The following is a 20,710-nucleotide window of genomic DNA, read 5'->3' as shown; positions in this document are numbered from 1 at the left end:
GAAAGAGTGTGTGTGTGCACTTCTGTTCACGTGACAGACATACTGTAATGTGTTGTGTAAGTTGATACCCATGTGCTTCATGGGTGGGACGCCTCTTCCATATCCAGAAGGCATTTGTTATTGCAGCACAATGTGACACATAACAAAAATCATACAGAGATACAAGTACACACACACACACACACACACACACACACACACACACACACACACACACACACACACACACACGCACACACACAATCACAAAGAGTGCCTCCAGAGTGTGGAGCGCCGGCAGAAATGAATGACTTTGTCAACTGTGTGCTGTAAACCAGGCCATTTGGAATTGATCTCTGCATGACCCAGAACATCTTTCTATCTCTCCCCCTCTTTATCACACACACATTTGTAGTTATTTTCATCAGCTGGCATGCAACTTTCATGTTAGACGAGCAAGAGTTTGCATTTGCTACACATAAAAAGAAAGTATAGGCCCGTGTCTATGGATTCTCATTTGTCTTTTATACATTTTCCACACAAATGAGTTCAGTTATGCAGAAAAGTTGAAGTTTTTTGGGAAATTTTGTTTGACAACAATGTCAGGATACAATCTCAAAACATGACATCAGAAATAGCAGCAGCCTTTAGTTTGCATGGAAGACAGTGATCTGTCTGCAAATACTCCCCAACTACTCACTAAGTGGTTGTGAAAGAATAAGACGCACATCAGAAATGGCTGTTGACTGATGACTGTTCATCTCATCAAAATTCTTATTTCATGATATCAGTGATATAGCAACAACGTGCATTTACCACCATCATCATCTATTAATGATTTATTGCCTAAAACAAGAACTACTTTACCAAACCCAGTACTTTGCAGAATATGGAGGAAACTTGTTCTTGATAAAGATGGAAATAACCCAGAGGTCAGAGGAGTAGATACTAGAAGCTGGTGATGTGCAACCAAAAAGTAAGCTTAGCTGAGCTTTGCTGGAGTGCTCACTAGCTGCCCTCCATATGACAGGAAGAGTGAGCTGTGGATTGAAGTTACTGATGTGGTAAGTTACCAATATATTTGCACTTTGAAACACCAATGACAGTAGCTCACCGAAAAAGGATGGAGATTGCCCTTCATTCTGTTTGCATTACTAAATGCTGCTACCTGGAAGCTGCAGTCACCAAAAAAACCCATCCAGTATTGCTTTAAATATCACACAAATTTTCTTAAAATAGGTCTAATTTTGATAATTAAAAGTTAGTGAGTTTTGCAGACAGGCTGCTGTCTTCCATGCATACTAAAGGTGGCTGAGGCAATCACAAGAAGGTCTTTGATGGAGCACTTTGCAACTGATTTCACCCAGTGAAAGCCAGCAACCTTTTGCAAACGGTCACCAACTAGTGTGGGACTACACAGTTTTCAGTTATCTCAAGGCCTATCTGACTCAGGGCTAAGGAAGATAAAACATAGCTGTCGTGGATGACCCTCCACGACAGCTATGTTTTATCTTAGCTGGGCAGTTATTGTCAGGCAGCCATCAATTTTCATAATGTAAATTGTTCCCATATTCAAGCTGTATTTTTAACCTTCAACACAAACAAAACATGATATGAATACTGACCTTTTGTACATTTCATAACACACTTCTAAGTTACCATAAGGTGTTTTTTTTTTTTTTTTGGTAATTTTTTATTGAAAAATGCTCTTTAGATTTTAGGTAAAGGAAAGGGCCTTAATTGAAGGTAGTTTTGGTTTCCTTTAGATAATCTAATTGTCTTTGTCTTTACCCCCTCTCCTCAGCGTCTCTACCAGCAGTTTGTTTCATCTCAGATGCTTTCCTCAACAGGAAACAGAGCTCCCCTCACCCCCATTAGGGACTAGTGTCCAGTTACCTTAATGTGTGTGTGCGTGTGTGGACTACACGCTTGTATGCTTGCACAGTGCATCTTGCTCTAGCCAGGATCCTGCTGAGTAAGGGCGCAGACCAAAAAAAGACAAAAAGCTCGTACACACGAACACATGGATGCACGAGCATCCTCACACACAAACATATACACACACACACACACACATAAAAGATGAGGTTCATATTTCAGTTATGTTGCATATTGTCAGTGATGTCACTTGTCCTAATGGAACAAATGAATGAATGAATTTCAATGTCTTCCTCCCCCCCCCCCATTGACCACGGTTAAGTTCTGTGTAACATTTATAGTCCTAACAATCCTAAAATGTTTTCATTTAGAAAACTGCATTACCAGCTTCACAGCAGAGAAGCAGTCATGACACGGGGGTCCGTGATGCACTTATTGTCAAAATTACCAACATAATAATTTGGCACAGACGCCTCAGTGAATTAAAGGTTGTGTGATTTCGCAAAGCACAAGAGAACTTTTGTACCCATCAGTCCTTCCATGATCTTAAACAGTTATCCAGCTTTGGGTTGTGGGTGATGCTGGATACTAACTTATTTTTCATAGGATCAGGGTTGGTGTACACTCTAGACAAGCTAAAGAAGAAAGAGAACAACACACATACACACTTATGGCCAATTTAAAATAATAACTGAATCCACCATGGATGTCTTTGGACTTTCGGACGAACATGGGCAAACTACAGGTAAAGGGGGAACATGTAAGCGTCACACAGACAGCTCCCAGCTGACTGCAAGATTCAAATCCACAACCTGTCAATGACCACCTGAAGTGCTGTAAAATTAATAATAAAAAATGTCTAATTATGATGATTTTAGCAATTAGAAATTTTTAAAACTCTATGAGAGTTTGTTCATTTCCACGCTCTTTATTTGCGAATAGAGAACACACAGGAAATCGGACGGCTCAGACAGAGCTAAACATGCTTAAATCTCTAATTTCTAGATTCATTTTACTTTGTATGAAGGCAGTATACTCTTAAATGGATGTGGATTCCATTATTCTGTGTTACAACAATGTTATCAGTGGAAGTAATGGTTGTATTGAGAACAAATGGATACATCTCTTAAGAGATGGTATCTTATTAATGTTCTGCGAGAGGTCTCTCGTTCTGTTAAAAGGGTTCTTCCTCACCAGGGGATTCTTGGATCGTTGGGGTTACCACTCTAATGCTGTAGCATTTCTACCCTACAATATATAGATCACTCTTGTTTCACCCATCCATCTTCTTCTGCTTAAAGCTGCAGGTAGAAGGGTTGGAGCCTACTTCAGTTGCCACAGGGTGACCCGGGGTACACCCTGGACAGGTTGCCAGTTTGTAACAGGGCTAACACAGAGAGACAGACAACCATTCATACTCACATTAATGCCTATGGGAAGTTTAGAATCACCAGTTAACCTAACCTCACTAACTGCATGTCTTTGGAGTGAGGGAGGAGAAAACCTATGCACACATGGTGAGAACATGCAAACTCCACACAGAAAATGTCATTTTGTGAAGACATATGCTTGCTTTGTTAGCTGGACTGGTTAACCTACTGTTGGCTGTCTACACATGAGTGAGATCGACAGCTTTTACGTGCTATTGCACTGATCTAAAATCAGAAAAAAACCCAAGTAGTTTGCAAAACAACCAACCAACCAACCATCTGGAGCCAAATTATATCACATTATGAAAAGCAGAAGTGGCACTAAGCCCAGCAGCCACTACACAAAATTCACTTCATGTTATACTCCTCATTGGAAACACTGAGCAAACTTTGAATTAAACTGGTTTGGGCTACATCGGATAGAGAAAAACATCAAGAATCAGCACCTGTTTATTAGTTAACACAGTGCGTTCTGCTCTGTCATGTTCAGACAGCAGAGAATTGAATTTAATTCAGTGATGGGAGAGGGAGGAGTTAGAGAGGAAGGGAGGAGGAGGGGTAACTGGACTGTGTATCTGTGTGACAGAGAGAGAGGGAGTGAGAGAAAGTGCATGCAGCTCTCAGTCATTCATCTCTTGGAGAGTGGAGAGGAAACTACAGCACAAAGAGAAACACAAGATAAAAAATAAAGTTCTGCGATCAGTTTCTCAATTAAGACTTTTTTCTCATCACCGTTTATTTTTGCAACCAAAAGAACTGAGCTGCAGATATTTCACTTTGCTCCTTCCGCTCTCCGTGGAGATATTCCCATTTCTCTCTCCTGCAGCAGAGGACAATTTTCTGTCCGTGAAAACTGAGAAAATTTACAAGCGCCAAAACTGTGCCTGCTTTTGAGACTGTGCATCAGAAGGCTCAGTGGTAACTTGAATGCCTTGGACAGAGAGAGTGGAGCCCTTCTTTGCTGTGTGTGTGAAAGGAATGGTTGGGCTTTTTTGAGGAGGTGGAGGAGGAGGTGACCTCAGGAGGACAGCACCACGATCGTGGTGCTCTGGGAAAAAGCTCCGGGAAGAGGAGGAGGAGGAGGGCGCGTCGTGCTGGGGAAGAGCATCCTCCCAGCCTCTTTGTCACCCTCAGGCACACACCCTTAGGACAGCAGGAGTTCAGTAATCTTATAAAATTAACTGGAGAGGAGAAAATAACTCCCTGCTGTACAATAAAGTGAGTTTAATTAAAATATTAAAAAAAACTAATAAAAAAGTACATCAACTCAAATTTCACAGACATATAGACACATCTATAAATCATACATACACACAGACAACCAGGACGCCCCAGCTCACTGCTGCAGAATGGATCTCGCACCAATCGGAGGTAAGCATAAATTCATCCTGTTGCCATCTGATCTGCTGATGGACTATTAATGATTTGCATGAAATTGATATTTTCATTAATTTCTTTTTTATTGAAATCAGTGATTACGGATTAAGTTTTTTTCCAGCTTTGCAGGTTTTTTGTACTTCATACTTGGGCATCATTTTAGTTCAATTCATTTAAGTTCTTTTTCTGGGTTCTCTAAATAAAGACCCTGTTCTGACTCACTTGCTTAAATGAAAATAAGCTGTTCACTATGTTGCAAATTTTCAAGCTCAACCATCTCTATACTCAAAAGTTCTTTATATGATTAACTGATAAGTTTATTGTAATACAGTGGGAGTTTGAGTAGCACCTACCAAAAAAAAATAAAAATCAAAATTTTCCAAAAATGAAGTCTCGCTTTTTCAAAATGAAACCAAAAAGTTTGCAGAACATCAAGGCAACCTTCTGATCTTCACGTAAATTCAGCTGAAAATCATCATTTCCTGTCGATTTCATCTCTTGACGTGGTAAAACGGCATCAGAACTTTTCAAAGCCTCAGTGCACATGAACCTAACATCAACTGCAAGCCAGCTCCTTGATAACCAATGGTCAAATTCACTGATCACTGCCCTACTATGTTTGCAACATTTTTTTTTCCAAAAGATCGGGTCTTGTCCCTTCCTCTCTTTCTTGTGTTTGTCTTGGCTGCTGGAGAAACAGTCAGGAAGAGATGGGTTTTACTCTTGAATCTGTACTCTCTATAAATACATATTACACCTGTAAAACAAGCAAAAGGTGGCTCCATTCAGTCATTTAGCCGTACTGAATCTTTGTTGTCAATTTTGACTTTTATATTTATGTTTTGAAACAATAACAACTACTGCACAAGGTCTGGTGACTTTAATCAAACGCTTTTAAATCACCGGGAGGTGCGATCAAACAACCAAATGCAATGGTGTACTATAATCATATTAGCCAACTGTTTCTGCATGTTAACATCAGTCTCTGTACGTTTAACCAGTATGTGTGTGCGGGGAACTGCGACGGGGACATGTGGGGTTGGGATTGATTGTCCTCAAGGTCGGATGCAGAATGTCAATACCCATCTCCGCTGGGGTGGGACTGGAGGGGTGGGTGGATGAGAAACTGATGGGATGGACCGATGGGATAGCATGAAAGAAAAAGAAAGTGAATGGGATTAGAGGAGTGGCAATGCTAGGCAGAGGGGCTGACCATGAAAGGATGGATGGATTGTAGAGGAAAACTATGACGAGACAAAAAAGAATGATAAGATGTTTGAAGATAGGGATGGGATGGATGGAGATGGAACGCAACAGGAGCTAATACACTTCCTAATAAACTAGAGAACCACAAACTTATCAGATTTTGGGAAGATTCAATCAAATCAAACACAAACTTGTGCTAACTGTGCATAAGGTCATCAGATGTCACCTGACTGTAAGGCAGTCATCAGAAAAGTCAAACATATTTACAGGAGTTTTATTTTCCCCAAACAAAATCCTCCAAATAGTCAATCCAGTGATGTCATACAGTTTAGATTTGAATTTTATACTTTTTATGACAATAACAGTAAAAAGATGCCACTAGTTCCCTCTTTAAATGTATATTTCTTTTATTTACCTTCAGAAAGAAATACATAATGTTGCTTATATGCTCGTAATATCTCAGTAGTCTTTAGGGCTTGAAAAAAGATGGAAAATGGACTTCTTTTGCTTAAAGAAGTCCATTTTCCTTTTAAATTAAAGCTCTTTACAAATATATTCTCAGGATTTTCTAATAAAACGCTTAATGTGATCTGAATTTTCCACTGGCTTCTCTGGACTGTTGTCGCTTGCTTACTCCGAACAATCAAACATCACATTTGGCTCTACGTCTAAGATAACTAGTCACAATCTCGTAACTTTTCCCTTTTGTTATAAAAGAACAAATAAAATATTCAAAATATATATTATATAACATATAACAGAATAAAATGAGAAAGCTGATAATTTGCTTCAAATCTATGGTACTACGAGAGTGTGAAACAAGCAACAGGTGTGAATCTTTACCGTCGCGTTCGTGTTTCAGGCCTCATGTGGTTGATGTTATTCAGTCTTTAGTTGTCCTTAAACTTCAAATCACAGATTGTATAACACCAACGATGTTTGTACAAGAAGCTAGAATTTGGAAACCACTGATTTAAGAAAACTAAACTGACCGGAGTACAGGAAATATACATAAAAAAATGTATTAATACAAACACTCAAATATGGTACTTTTACAGAAAGTGAAAGAAGTGTTTTTCTCCATTAGGAAAACTACTTGCATACTTTTATACTCTCTCATACCCCTAAACCAGTTTGGTAGAGCATGCAACTCGAATCACAAAGACAAGCTGGGCTTTTTAAGCGTTCAGCACAAATGTCACCACTTGGTTGGTATTTATTGCCTCCACTAAGTTGCTATGTTTTTGGTAATGTTTGCATGCATGCATGTGAGTGCATGCAGGTGTAGAGTGGGGTCATGTTAACAATCCATTTAATCCACAAAGGTCGTCAATGTCAACTTTAACAACTAAAAACAAAAAAAAAATCCTTATAACTATAGGTCTTACAAGTGTGGTGTGTATTGCCAAGATATAGAAAGTGCAGGATAAAGATTTAAAAAAATCATGTCACATTTGACCTTTGACCTCTCCTTGAAGGTCAATAGATTGATCGGAAGGCCAAAGTGGTAATAAAGCCACATAGAGCAATTTTAAATGACAATAGGTGGTCAGACTGAGAAGAACATGCCGGCATGGGATACTTTTTGAGTATAGTTGGTTAATTTTGTTGCACGCTGAAGTATTTGATGAGAAAAACAATGCTGATCGAGTCGGTATCAAGGTTTCATTTGTCTCTGCTGACAACACATGTGAGAAATGTGCATTCTTATCATACTTTCATGATGTTTAGACTGCGTCCCCTTTGTTACTGTTAATGAAGTACTGCTCGTTCTCACACATTTCTTCTAACTTGTTTAGTCTTAAATCAATCTTTTTTTCTCCTTCTGGGCCTCTAAGTCACACAATCTATTAGTAAATCCACTGCTAGCCACTTTCACGTGTGAACTTAGAGGTCGGGACATTGAAGTTGTCCTCACTAAGGTGTAGCACAAAGAAGAAGCAGTCCATCCAAACAGTCAAGATTAATATTGTCACCATAAAATCAGACATCGCTCAGACTTTGTACAAAGGAGCTGAAAGTTTGTTTGACATCACAAAGACTGAAAAGTTGAAGAAACATATAGAGCAGTGTGAAGTCTGACCTTTAGGCTCACAGGGCTTAATCCTAACCTCATTATTAGAAATATTGACTACGTTTTTGTTGAGGATCCATCATTTGTGATGCAACTTCTATCAGATAAAACAAGGAAAAGCATAATTGGTCTACTTTAATATCTTGTCTAACCAGCTGACTATTTCTAGACAGTTTCAGGGGTGTAGGCGTGAAAATAACATTATTGAACGTAAAGTTCTTATTAGGAAGTAACTTAACTGGTCTGAACCAGAAAAGCTCTTATGGGTACTGTGGTAGAGCCTTTATAACGTCTAAAATGTACCTACAAATCACGACAGTAAACTCAAATCCAAATCAGCAACGCTCGAACTATTTAGTTCCAACTCCAAACGTCATCCATTGATCCATATTCGTGCCTACAGCTAAATCTATAGTGGGCAGAATTGTACACTTAATGGTGCAGATCAAGATGGCAGCCTGCCATGTACCGTAATATGAACAGTAGCCTATAAGCGATCACTATTTCATCCATTGGTACTTTTTAAAAAAACATACTGATTTCTCAAGATAACAGTTCATGTTATTGGCCGTCTATAACTTAGTTTTACATAAATTATGTGTCAGGAAAAAGAAAAAAAGTGTAACTTATGTGCAGCTCCTGAAACAAATCTCCACCACTTTCATTTTTATGATTACTAATTTCACCATCCCTTACTCATGCGCTGTCTCTTCCCTTCCTCTTTTGCTGCTTCCCCTCCTGTCCCACCCCCTCTGCCTGGACTTGCTGGTCTGCAGTGTCTATTTCAGTCTTTCCGTTGGGGTCAGATTCGGCACATCCGGTATCTCATCCAGTTTATTGTCATTCAATCCTGCTGCGCTCCCGGAGGGCATCAAGAGGAAGGCCCCTGGGTCTTAGTGCCTGATTGGCCAAACACGCATGTACATACAGCTGGAATTTGAGCAGAATGGATTAAAATCTATATCTAGTACAGTTGGGTCTTGTAGTGCTCCATTATGAGTCCAAAGTCTTTACATACAACAGCAAAGTACATGAATATGTAACTTATTTGCCTAGAAGTATATCGGTGCATTCAAATGAGAGGTCTGTGGCAATTAGAAGCTTTACAGTCCATCATTATTTTTTCATAGATCAAATCATATTTCAATATTGAAGGTTTTCTGTAGTTATAGATTATTTTTCTTGTGTTAAAATAGCTCCAAGTTTTACACTGGGAAATCAGGCAGCTCAATAGTAGGAAAAGTAACAAAGACAGCATGGGATTAATGGTCTAAGCATGGCACTGCAATGGTATCCCACAGGCACCGTGCAGACCTATATGCTAACCTCCACGGTGTAGGTGTGTGAGTTGGGGACACAAAATGCTTGTCCACACTCATAATGTGGGTGATTCTTGTTTCTAAGAAGACAGAAGTAGAAGTAAAAAAAAAGAAAAAAAAAGCATTAAATGTAATTAAAATTCTCCATATTGTCTGCACAATAGCTAATCCAATAGTTAATCCAATAGCTAATATAATAGCTAATCCTTGAGCTAACAGGAAAGGGAAATGGATTTTCAAATGAGGAGTGGAATTGCCATTTTAAATGTCAGAAATAAATCTTTGATTCTGGAAACCATTTAATTATTTTTCTTTTTCAAATTGTTTTTTAAAAATGATTTTGAAAATTAGTTTTTTAATTTGGAATTTAAAAATGTTTTTTAATTGAGTTTCATTCTTTTTTTGTAAAATCATTTTCGATTTGAAGTATTTATTGATGGATTAATGATTCATTTTGAAAAATAGATTTAAAAATAGTGTTTTTATTTAAAATTTTATTATTAAATAATAAATTACTGTAGTAATGCTTGAATAAATAAAATAATTAAAAAATGAATTTGCAAATACATAATTTATTGTACAATTCATGATTTAAGCACAGAATTCATTATTTCAATATGTGTGATTTGAGCCTCCCAAAAGGTTTTTTTTAAGTATATATATATATATATATATATATATATATATATATATATATATATATATATATACACACATATTTTTTTTTTAACACTTTTACCAAGTGTAGTTTTATTTCTCTCTGAAACGTGGGGCCGACTCTTGATCCCTGTACTTCTGAAGTTCTGGCCACACGAGTTGTTAATCGCGTTGAACCTGACTGCTGGTCACTTTACTGTATTTACTACCTGCACACATTACTATCAGTGGCTTTCTTTAAACTCACTGGTAGTTGCTTCAGTCACTTGCCCAAAAGTTGAGAAAAGTTTATCTTGGGTCACGCTCACTTCACATCCCCAGCAAGTAGTTCCCCCATAGTTGCCTGAAGTTGCCAAATATCTATATGTATGTCTTTCTATGGTCTCTGTTTGCCATGTTGGTCTGAACTGCTTCCAGTGTGGATGTAGCTTAAAATCCTGGCTATGCCCCTGTTTGGAGTTGGAGGTTTCCCTTCTTATATTCAGGCTCAGTGGCATATTGGCACAAACATTAAATCAATATTGATCTTCTCTGCTGAAAAAAAGGATAATTTCCCAAAATGTATTTATGTAAACTAACAGATTGTTTACCACAACAGTCAGCGCTTGATAGCATCTTTCATGAAAGACAATTTCTAACACCTCGCAAAACGTTAAAGGAGTAACAAGGACAGGAGAGCAGTGAGAGGATGAAAGAGAAGGTGGAGGGATTGCAGTGAAGGTGACATTTGGGAGCGAGAGGAGCAGAGAAGATAGGGGAAGATATGACAGAAGGAAGTAGAAGAAAGGAAAGGAGACGTGAGGAGAGGGCAACCCCTCCTCATTTCGAGGCAAAGGGTCACTGCAGTCAGTTCTAAAATAGCCAGAAACCATGATGTCATCTAGGGGGAGATGCAACAAAGCCTTATCCATTAAACTCCATCGACCATCAGCAGGTCGAGCCCAGACTCAGCGGAAGTCAGAGAGTCAGCGGGCAGACAAGGAATCAGGACTAATTACAAGTTTCTTTTTCCTCTTGATTTTATGAAGCAAATGGGTTTTCAACATTAAACACTTTTTTTCAGAGTTTATAAAACTCTGGAAGCGCACTTAGCATAGACCGCATCCAAACAGTGATGGTCAGCTCTTAAACCCAATGCCAGAAGTACAATATGCCAACTGTTAATGATAATATTTAGAGGTTTCAAACAAATAAGCTTATGTTATAGTATTGTTATCATTGTCTACTGTCCTGTTCTCTAATGGATGGCTGTCACCTGGACAAAAAGTGATGACTTTAGTGTTTCTGACTTAGTTGATAAAACGCTGCTTGGATAATGTAACTCGCAGCAGCGAGTCTTTGCTTCATGTCTAATTGCACTGAGAAAAACACAGACTTCCTGCTTCCTGGTATATGAAGGTTTAAAGATATGAAAAAACCTTCCTGTGTGATTACCTACATCACAACCATGAAAACATATGAGGCAATAAAAGAAAAAAAATATGAATTCCTGTTTTATGTGTATCAATGATACAGATAGACTGCACTGAAGTTTAAACATGGCAGTATGAGAAACGACTGGGCAGCAGTGTAGATCAGTGTGTGGTGTGCGTTTTTGTAGAAATGTGTGATAGAGGAGTGTGTGTGTGTGTGTGTGTCCCAGGGCACAGGCTCAGTCATTACTGATACTCCCCTAGCACAGAGGTCCATCCTCAGGTTACCGCTGACGGCCTCTTGAAACAACAGCTCCCTATGACTGTTTTCTTTTAGGCTGGTTTGCTTCATTGACATCCATTGTTTATGTTACTTATGCAATGTTTGGAGAATTCATCATGGTAAAAGAAAAGGAAAGAAACAAAAACGTGCCAAAACAAACCGCGTATTCATACTGTTAACCCTCTCTGTCCGTCTCCTGTTCCTGTTGATTGTTTTTCTGTCCCTATGTCCACAATGATACTTGTTCTTATCCTGTTCTTATGCTGCCGAGCACAATTTTCACAAAAATCCCCAATCCCCGTTCTACTCTGAACCAGATAGATTATAAAACAATTACGGTGCTTCTTGCCATGGAAGTTCAGTATAAGCCACAAACGTGCATCAAGTTACCCAGGAACATCCATCTTATTTAGGATCACGAAATATCAGGAAAGCATCTGATCCAAATTTTCAATTATTCTAAATTTACTAGAATAGCAAAGTGTTTGATGAAAGGTGTGATGCAGCGCGCTGCTATAGAGTCCTGAAACTCTAAAATTCATTAGTGTTTTGCATTCCCCCATGTTCCCCTGTCTCCAAGTCCGTGGGTTTAGGTTCTTGCAGTTAACACAAATTTGTGAAACAAACACAACAAGCTGAAAGTCAGTGATATCTATCTATCTATCTATCTATCTATCTATCTATCTATCTATCTATCTATCTATCTATCTATCTATCTATCTGATAATAATCTGACAATACTATAAAATTGGCCATATTATATTTACATTACCACAGTGAGATGACTTTAGTCTCATGAACAACATTAACTAATTGTTATTTACTAACTAATCTTAAATGACTGTTCAGCACAGAAATGAAGCCCAACAATCATGTTTTACAGTCCCGTGGTCTCAGCCTCAGATACTCAGCTAATCAAAGTGATGTCATGACAAAAATGAATGACCAACAAAACATTTTTCTCCTTCATTTCTGTCAAACAAAGCTGTATGTAACGTGTCTCGCGGTTAGTATCGTGGTTGCTAGGCAACCTGAACAGCGCGACGAAGCGTATACCGTCCCATTTCACAAGCCTCTCACTTCCGCACTTGTCGTACTTATAGTACGCACCGTAGTGCGCGTACTTCAAGCGTGCAGACCCTGAACTGGGACACAGCTTGAGCATCACAACTGAAAACAACAGGAAATCTCAGCTCAGCCAATCAGAGTGGCTGATTGCATGCATAAAGGCCATGTGTTGATTATGATACCAGGGCCTTTAAAACAGACAATATTTTCCTCTCTAATCTTCCTAGAAACAATAATTGTATTAAAAGTGTATGCTTACCTGTAGAGCTGCTTATTTACTTCACTAAGATTTCCATCAGTCTTCATCGCAGCAATAAACATCAGTCTATGGTGGAATTTAATCATAAAATAGAAGCTTTGGACAAAGTTTTAGTTCTGAAATAAACTCTTGTTTTTAATTGTTTCTTTGTCTACAACCTAACAATATCATGCAACAGAGAAAAGAAATCCATTCTGAAAATCGTGAGTCGTTCAACTGCTTGTCGAATTTGTTGAAAACAGTAACTCTACATTCAAACTCTATAGTTTCAAGCCTTCTGATTTTACTTGCTGTAAGTATGTCATATTAGAGGGGGGCAATAGTAGGCACGACCAGAAAGAGTAAATAATATGAGGTCATGGAAATAGTTGGCAGGCCTCTTCTTTTTTAACAATTAGATGGTGTGATAGGCGAGCAGAGTATAAGCGAGCCACGGCCACTGCTCTGTGATGAGATTAGTCACCAGGTCCTCTTCTCTCTCCTCAGACTAATTTGAAAATGCATCCTCATCCAAACAACCTGGCCCTCCTTATCTGCTGCTTTATGGCTGGATTTCTGGAAGCAGGGCACAGCGGGGGGGGGGGCTATATAGAAAAGCCAGAGGGTTGGGGCACCATTCTGTTCAGGCTGCCACAGTTTGCTGTTTGCTCAAAGGTGTCTCCTGGCACGGAGGACAGGAAGTGTATTTTGTATTCTTGCTAATCACCTCTCCTGCTCTCACAGTGATGGATTGCCATTCTTGGGTTTCAACCATCCTATCATCCCTACATCTGTTTGCTCTTCCATTACTGTGTCTGCACTGCCTTTTTCAGTATCCACTTCTCTTTTTTACTCCTTTTTATTTAACTTTTGGGCACTCAAAACAGTACAAAAAAACTCCCAAAACATTTGCAATTATTTAACATATTTTTCTGGCTAAAATGAGAGATCCTGATGAGATATTTCGCAGTCTGATTCAAGCAGTCTACTGCTTATGAGAGAGGCATGGCAGTAGACTGAATCATTTAGGTTTTTGGACCATTATTTAAAAAGAAAGCATCACGTGCTACTGCAATTAAAGTAAGTGCAAAAGGTTGTGTAGCCTATTATCACAGAATATTTAATTCATAAAATAATTTTACTTTCATCTACCATAAATTAAAGTTTTTTCCACATCTGCTGAAACTTGGACAGCGGCAGACACGAATGCTCTTACTGTAATAGTGGTAAAATACATAAACTTTCCCACAATCAGTTACTTTCTTCCAGAATTTTCCCATCTTGCCTTATTTGCAACACCAGTGCTGTGTTATGCCATTATGGCTTTCATATGTTTGATAAATTTCCATCAGCTGTTCATCTGGCAATATGTGTCTCAATGAGTGGCATTCAGTTAAGTCTGACTTTTTAATTTTTATTTATTTATTTTTTGGCAGAACAAGTGTGAAGTCATGCATCAAACAGACTTTCCTCATCTCAACAAACAAATCCATAATGCAGTCCTCTAAAGATAATTGACTAGTTTTTGGGGAAAAGATGCCATTAATACAGGGAGACAGAATTTTAGGGGCATCTTTGAGCTGCATAGACATGACCATGCCTCAGTGTCTTTAATACATTTGAGTATGAAAGCAGAACAATTCCCAACAAGTATAATCCCAGCCGACCACCCATGTCTAACATCTGCAGGACAATACTGCAATTCCAGAATCAGCTAATAATAATTAACCTGCTAGAATCCAGCAGAATAACACAATAACACAACATCTGAGGCTCGTGAAAATGTGTAATGCATTGTTTTCTTTTTCAAAAACCAAAGAAAAGAATCTCCAGTGTTTCTTTTGCTTTGGCAGAAGAGTGGACACTAATAGAGGAAACATTTTTGAAATAAGTCTAGATGCATATGGATGGAGCTAAAGAGACACATTTGCTTCTGCTTCCTCTTACCTCCATGCTCTATCTAATCTCATGATCTGAGCTGCTTTAAACGCATTTCCATTTGGCCTCATTACTCTCTAAGAGGGCCGGCCCCATGTGAGGAGTGAGCCAGTGATCTCTCCCCGTTGGCCACTTGGCAAGACTGCCATTTCTCTGTGAGGATATAGCTGTGTGTGTGTGTGTGTGTGTGTGGATATATATGTTGGCTGCTTGCTTTATCACAAACAAACACAAAGAACCGAGCATTTTTTCTCTAAATTAAGCAACAGCGTTCTGTCTCTGATGTTCAAACAGGAAATCAAATCAGTGGCATATTAATCTATATTCAGACATTTTAATTTAATATAGTATAATCATGCATTTACTGCACTTCCAAGCAAATGCACGTTAACTTTTAAAGAAGTGGCTTACTCAGCATTTGAATGCGTATGCAACACAATGCATGTCATTTTATACCAGTGTTTCCCATACAGACTTTACTTGGGCAGGATAACCAGATATATTAACACCCTCCAAAGATTACCCAGTCACATTTCATATTTTTATTCTTTAATTCAAGAGGACATAAAGGATTTATTTAATGGCAGACACCTCCCTTACTCTTACCTTGATAGTTGCTAATCTGTTCCTTCCACTCTTACATCCTACTGGTTGTAGGGCCACTCTAAATTTTTAAAGAAGAAAGCCTTAACAAAAAATGCATTATCCATCCATCCATTCGCTTCCGCTTATCCTTTTCAGGGTCGCGGGGGGCGCTGGAGCCTATCCCAGCTGTCATAGGGCGAAAGGCGGGGTACACCCTGGACAGGTCGCCAGTCTGTCGCAGGGCTAACACACAGAGACAGACAACCATTCATACTCACATTCACTCGCACATTCACACCTAGTGGTAATTTGGATTATCCAATTAACCTATCCCCACAAGCTGCATGTCTTTGGACGGTGGGAGGAAGCCGGAGTACCCGGAGAGAACCCACGCAAACACGGGGAGAACATGCAAACTCCACACAGAAAGACCCCGGCCTGATGGTGGAATTGAACTCAGGACCTTCTTGCTGTGAGGCAACAGTGCTAACCACTGTGCCACCGTGCTGCCCAAAAAATGCATTATGTTATCACAAATACAATACACAGTCACGTGAAATTAATTCTATCCCGTCCTGTAAGACCTTTTACAGCACTGATAGGCAACTCCAGAGCTCAAGGCCTCCGTCCTGCAGGTTTTAGATGTGTCCTTGATCCAACACAGCTGATTCAAATGGCTAAATTACCTCCTCAACATGTCTTGAAGTTCTCCAGAGGCCTGGTAATGAACTAATCATTTGACTCAGGTGTGTTGACCCAGGGTGAGATCTAAAACCTGCAGGACACCGGCACTCGAGGCCTGGAGTTGCCTACCAGTGCTTTACAGTTTCCATTGGAAATAAAAGGGTAACTAGCAGCCAGGTGCTTCTGTTCAAATAGGCTTGATTAACTGTACCTCTATAAAAGGAGATGTTCAGACATTTTCCTGTTTTCAAGCGTTCAGGAGTGTATGTCCCATCAAATTTATCCCAAGGTCAGATTGTCCAACACTTTGATAAAGTACTAAAATCCAGCGAGTTGTATCTCAGGCTCTACAGGCCTCAGTTAGCATTTAAAATGTTAAATTCATAACAGTGAAACTAGAGAAAGAGTCTGTATGCCTTATTTAAAGCTGTTGCCATGAAAAAAGCCTCTTCTCTCTAAAGTTACATCTGAACAAACCACAAAACGTCTAGAACAACGTTCTTTGGACTTACTGGACCAATGTGGAAATCTCTGGCCATAAGAAATACATTTGGAGAAAACCAAACACTGAACACCTCATAGCAACTTTCAAACACTGTGATAAAAAGATGAAGATTTGGCTTATTTTGCAGCCACAGGACCAGGGCACTTTGAGTCACTGCGTTCATCATGAACACCTCTTTATACTATTCAAGAGTCAAATGTGAGTTCATCTGTCTGACAGCTAAAGTTTGAGAAAGGACTATGATCCCAGTCAAGGTCCAGACCTCAGCCTGGCTGAAATCCTGTGGCAGGACCTTATGAGAGCTGCGCATAAACAAATACCCACAAATTTCAATGAACTGAAGCAATAACTGTAAATCTAAAAGCTGATGGTTTAAATGAGGTAAAACCGGTCCACTGGAGTGAACCTATGCAAAAAAAAAATGTGCATGAGGATAAACAAGGTTTATTAGTGGTGCTCCAAATAGCTCACATAATTTACATACACAAGAACCTTGTTTCTAGAAAGTGCTTCCTCTGAAAATAGTTTGTAAAGAAACTGTTACAGGAAAGCAGATGATTTTTATAAGCTACTTACTGGCATATATTGGTAGCTTTTAAGGAAATACATGTCTTTAAGTATCTCTGCACTGGCCTCAGCATTTCGCTGTGGTTGCTGCTTGATTGGAACCACAGACCGAAACTCAGAGTAGCCTACTTTATTTTTATCAGATGGTTTTCTGAAATAAAGTATTTTTATGGTGAGATATTTTGCTCAGTGAAAATGTACCTCAATAAATCAGTCTAAAATCTTTAGCTGGCAGAGTTGAGCCAATCAGAGACAAATGATTAATATATATATATATATCAATTAAACCATTTTTAAAGCCATTTCTCTGTTGCTCAAGTGCTTGGTCACACTGCCAGCCTCTGTCTGCAGGTGGGATTCCTCCATGGCATCAGCAGCTGTGCTCAACAGATGTTAAATTACAGTGTGAACCTCATGGTTGTGTCTCTTTGGCTCTGGCAGGCTAATAATAGTGTTAGCTTGAGCAGTGGAGCGCCTCAGCGGTCATGATGACACGGTTGATGGTTGTGTGGAGGTTTTGCAGCCAAAATCCATCCCTGATCAAATGCTTCTTAAAGTTTTGGAGAGCAACATGCAGGCTACTGTTTGCTTTTCACAACATTTTTCTCCACATAACACTAAATATACACCATACACTCAAAAGAAATCATTCTTTGACTTCATAAAAATGAAGCAACAACATCTGACATATACAAAAATGAAAGGTTTATTAGTTAATATAATTGTGATTACAGAAAATATGCCTGGTATAAATTGAATGTAGAATGTTGACTGCCAACCCAATACCAAAGCCTCTTCTACCATGTGTAGAAGTGGCTTAAAATTTCCAATTACATGTTTTTATTGATGCATTTTACTAAAGTCACTCCTGATAGTTAAAAATAGTTCTTATGTATCTCAGAGAGAGATGTTATAACCCAGAATTTTATGAAAAATTAGAACCAATAATCACTATTGCTTCCTTTCTTTGTGTTTGCAGGTTTATCTGATGTGCCTTGAGCACTGGGAGCACTTTGCCCCAGACCCGGCTTCCAACCCTGGTGCCATCCAGCAGGCTGACCAGGATGGACTCTACTCATTCCTTCAGGATGGAGCTGGACTCAGTGCTGTCGCTTGACCAGATACGTGCCATTCGGGCTAACAATGACTATGTGGAGCGGCCCGTGGCACTGGAACCTGCAACGCAGTCTGGATTCTTTTTGGTCCACGATGACCGTTACCCTCACGGTGCATACATCCATCACCCCCAGCCTTCCTTCCCCTCAGCCATGTCCCGCAGCCAAAGTCAACAGCAGCACACTCATCTTTCCCATTTGAGCCGTTCCAGTACCATAAGCTCTTCTATGTCACGAACAAGTGCCACCTCAGACCAGCGGCTACTGGCAGGTTTGACACCATCTCACTCTGGCTTAGGTTCGGTGGTCCATTCACAGCCTAAAGGGGACCTGAAGCCTGATTCTTTTGGTAAACGCCTGGCGGAAGATGAGGCTGAACTCAGTCTCCATCAGTTCATCTGTGAGAGGTGTGGCCGCTGTAAATGTCAAGAGTGCTGCGCCCCACGCCGCCTGCCTTCTTGCTGGGCCTGTGGACAACGCTGTCTGTGTTCTGCTGAGAATGCCGTGGAGTATGGCACATGCTTGTGCTGTGTTAAAGGTTTATTCTATCACTGCTCTGCCCAGGATGATGAAGATAACTGTGCTGACCAGCCATGTTCCTGTGCTCCAGCCCATGCCTGTGCCCGCTGGAGCACAATGGGACTGCTGGCGCTATGTCTGCCCTGCCTTTGCTGCTACCCCCCTGCCAGGCTGTGCCTTGCTCTGTGCCGGTGTGCCCACGACCGGGCTACACGGCCCGGCTGCAGGTGCAGCAACACCAACACTGTGTGCCGCAAGATTTCCAATTCCAACCCTAATCCTTGCCATCCCTCGCTCCGCAGCAAAGCTCTGGAGAAACCGTTATGACAGGCTTGAATGAGGGCCAAGTAAATGAATTTCCCCTCAGATGTGGCCAAATGCAATGCTGTCACCAATCAACGGTCCCTCGGTTGACATCATGACGACAGTGCCATTGTGACCCAACTACCTACGTATGACAAGCCAACCAATCACCCAACCAACCAAACAACCAAGTTGTTCACCTAACGTACCTTTATTTCTCCAACTCAGGAGGGACCAAAGCTTTAATGTGCCTGCTTATGTTGGAGAATTAATGCCTATGTTGAAGAATAAGAAGCTGTTTTGCTTTGCTGGACCGATCCTTAAACCTTAACCAAGACACCAAGACAAAAAACAAGGCAAAACAAAACAAAAAAAACATGCTTTCTATGGTGCAATCTCGGCATGTTAAAATGTATTTATTTATTATTGAATCTCCTCCCTTCTCAACCCTTTGCCACTCTCTGTGCTAATTCTTTGCAAAGGAATCGCTCACAAAGGAAAGAAGCCTGCATATGGACTTTGCAAACAGATTCTGACCTGATCAGAAGAAGTGTGAGAGATGGAGGTTAAAACTACAACGAGATTCAGAACTTTGAAAAAACGTTAAAGATGAACGAGGAAACCAGTGTTGTACTGAGGTGAACATCTTACTGAGACTCAGCAAAGCACCAAGATATAAAGTGAGATGAACGACACCTGTGACAACAGTTTGACACCAAAAAGGGACCATTCACTGTAACAAACGGTGTGAATTTCAATGTTATTAAGCTCATTTGTAAACGAAAAGCACTGTGAGGTAGATGGACAATGTTTTCCCTGTGAGCCTAGAGCTCATTGGGGGATTATTTAACCAGAGGGAGGATGCATCTATTGTGAGGCAGCGTGCGTGCGTGTCCGTCTGTGTGTGTCCTCCTACTGTGCAACAACCTGTGTATGAGCCTGTGTGTTTGTTGTTTTATCAGCAGAAGAAGCCTGCCTTGTGTTATTTTTAGCAGTTCTGCTTCGCTGGAGCTCTGAGGGTCTGGTTGGGTTTCCTCCTGAAGCCAGCCTGTCGCCAACCTCCCTCGCTCCCTCTTCTGACCCACCTCCTTCACAATCCTCTACTCCACTACTACACATAAACACCCCCCACCCCACCCATCAGTTCTCTACCCATTCTGAAATCAAATGCCATTTCTGAACTTCCAGATGATCCAAATGCTTGGAGGATTTTGAAAACCATATTCTTAATGAACCATTCGTCTATATAATCCATTAAGTGTTTTAGCACTTAAAAGCAAATTCTTGGGTTAACATAGGGAGACATTGCGTCCTATAACCTAAAAAGCTGTTGACTACTTGGCAGAAGAAAAGGACACACAAGGAAGCTAATAAGGTAAAAAGTTAAAAGTGCTAGCGGGGCCTTAAAGGTTGATATACCAATGAATCCTCATCCTAGGGTATCAAATGCTGTGCTTTTGCCAGAAGCTGCTGTTGCACAGACATGCAGGAGGGTTGCTTTGGGCCCAGTGCCTTTACGCACCTTTGGAGGTCACACTCAATGCTGAGAATAACGGCCGCTTGTTAACCAGGA

General features: G+C 40.0%; 1 protein-coding gene across 1 annotated transcript; it reads left to right on the top strand.

The window, feature by feature from the left end:
• Positions 1-3,895: 3,895 nt before the first annotated feature.
• LOC146700779 (protein sprouty homolog 3) lies at positions 3,896-20,095 on the top strand. Its single transcript, XM_085471018.1, has 2 exons — positions 3,896-4,658; positions 18,180-20,095. Exon 2 carries the CDS (start codon positions 18,265-18,267, stop codon positions 19,159-19,161), a length of 897 nt encoding a protein of 298 aa, XP_085327144.1. The 5' UTR covers positions 3,896-4,658; positions 18,180-18,264; the 3' UTR covers positions 19,162-20,095.
• Positions 20,096-20,710: the final 615 nt, after the last annotated feature.

Source organism: Copadichromis virginalis, linkage group LG10, assembly GCF_057382275.1.
Source record: "Copadichromis virginalis isolate Kocher_CV1m ecotype Utaka linkage group LG10, C_Virginalis_male_GT1.1, whole genome shotgun sequence".
NCBI lineage: Eukaryota > Metazoa > Chordata > Actinopteri > Cichliformes > Cichlidae > Copadichromis > Copadichromis virginalis.
This window is presented reverse-complemented; position numbering and strand designations above follow the sequence as displayed.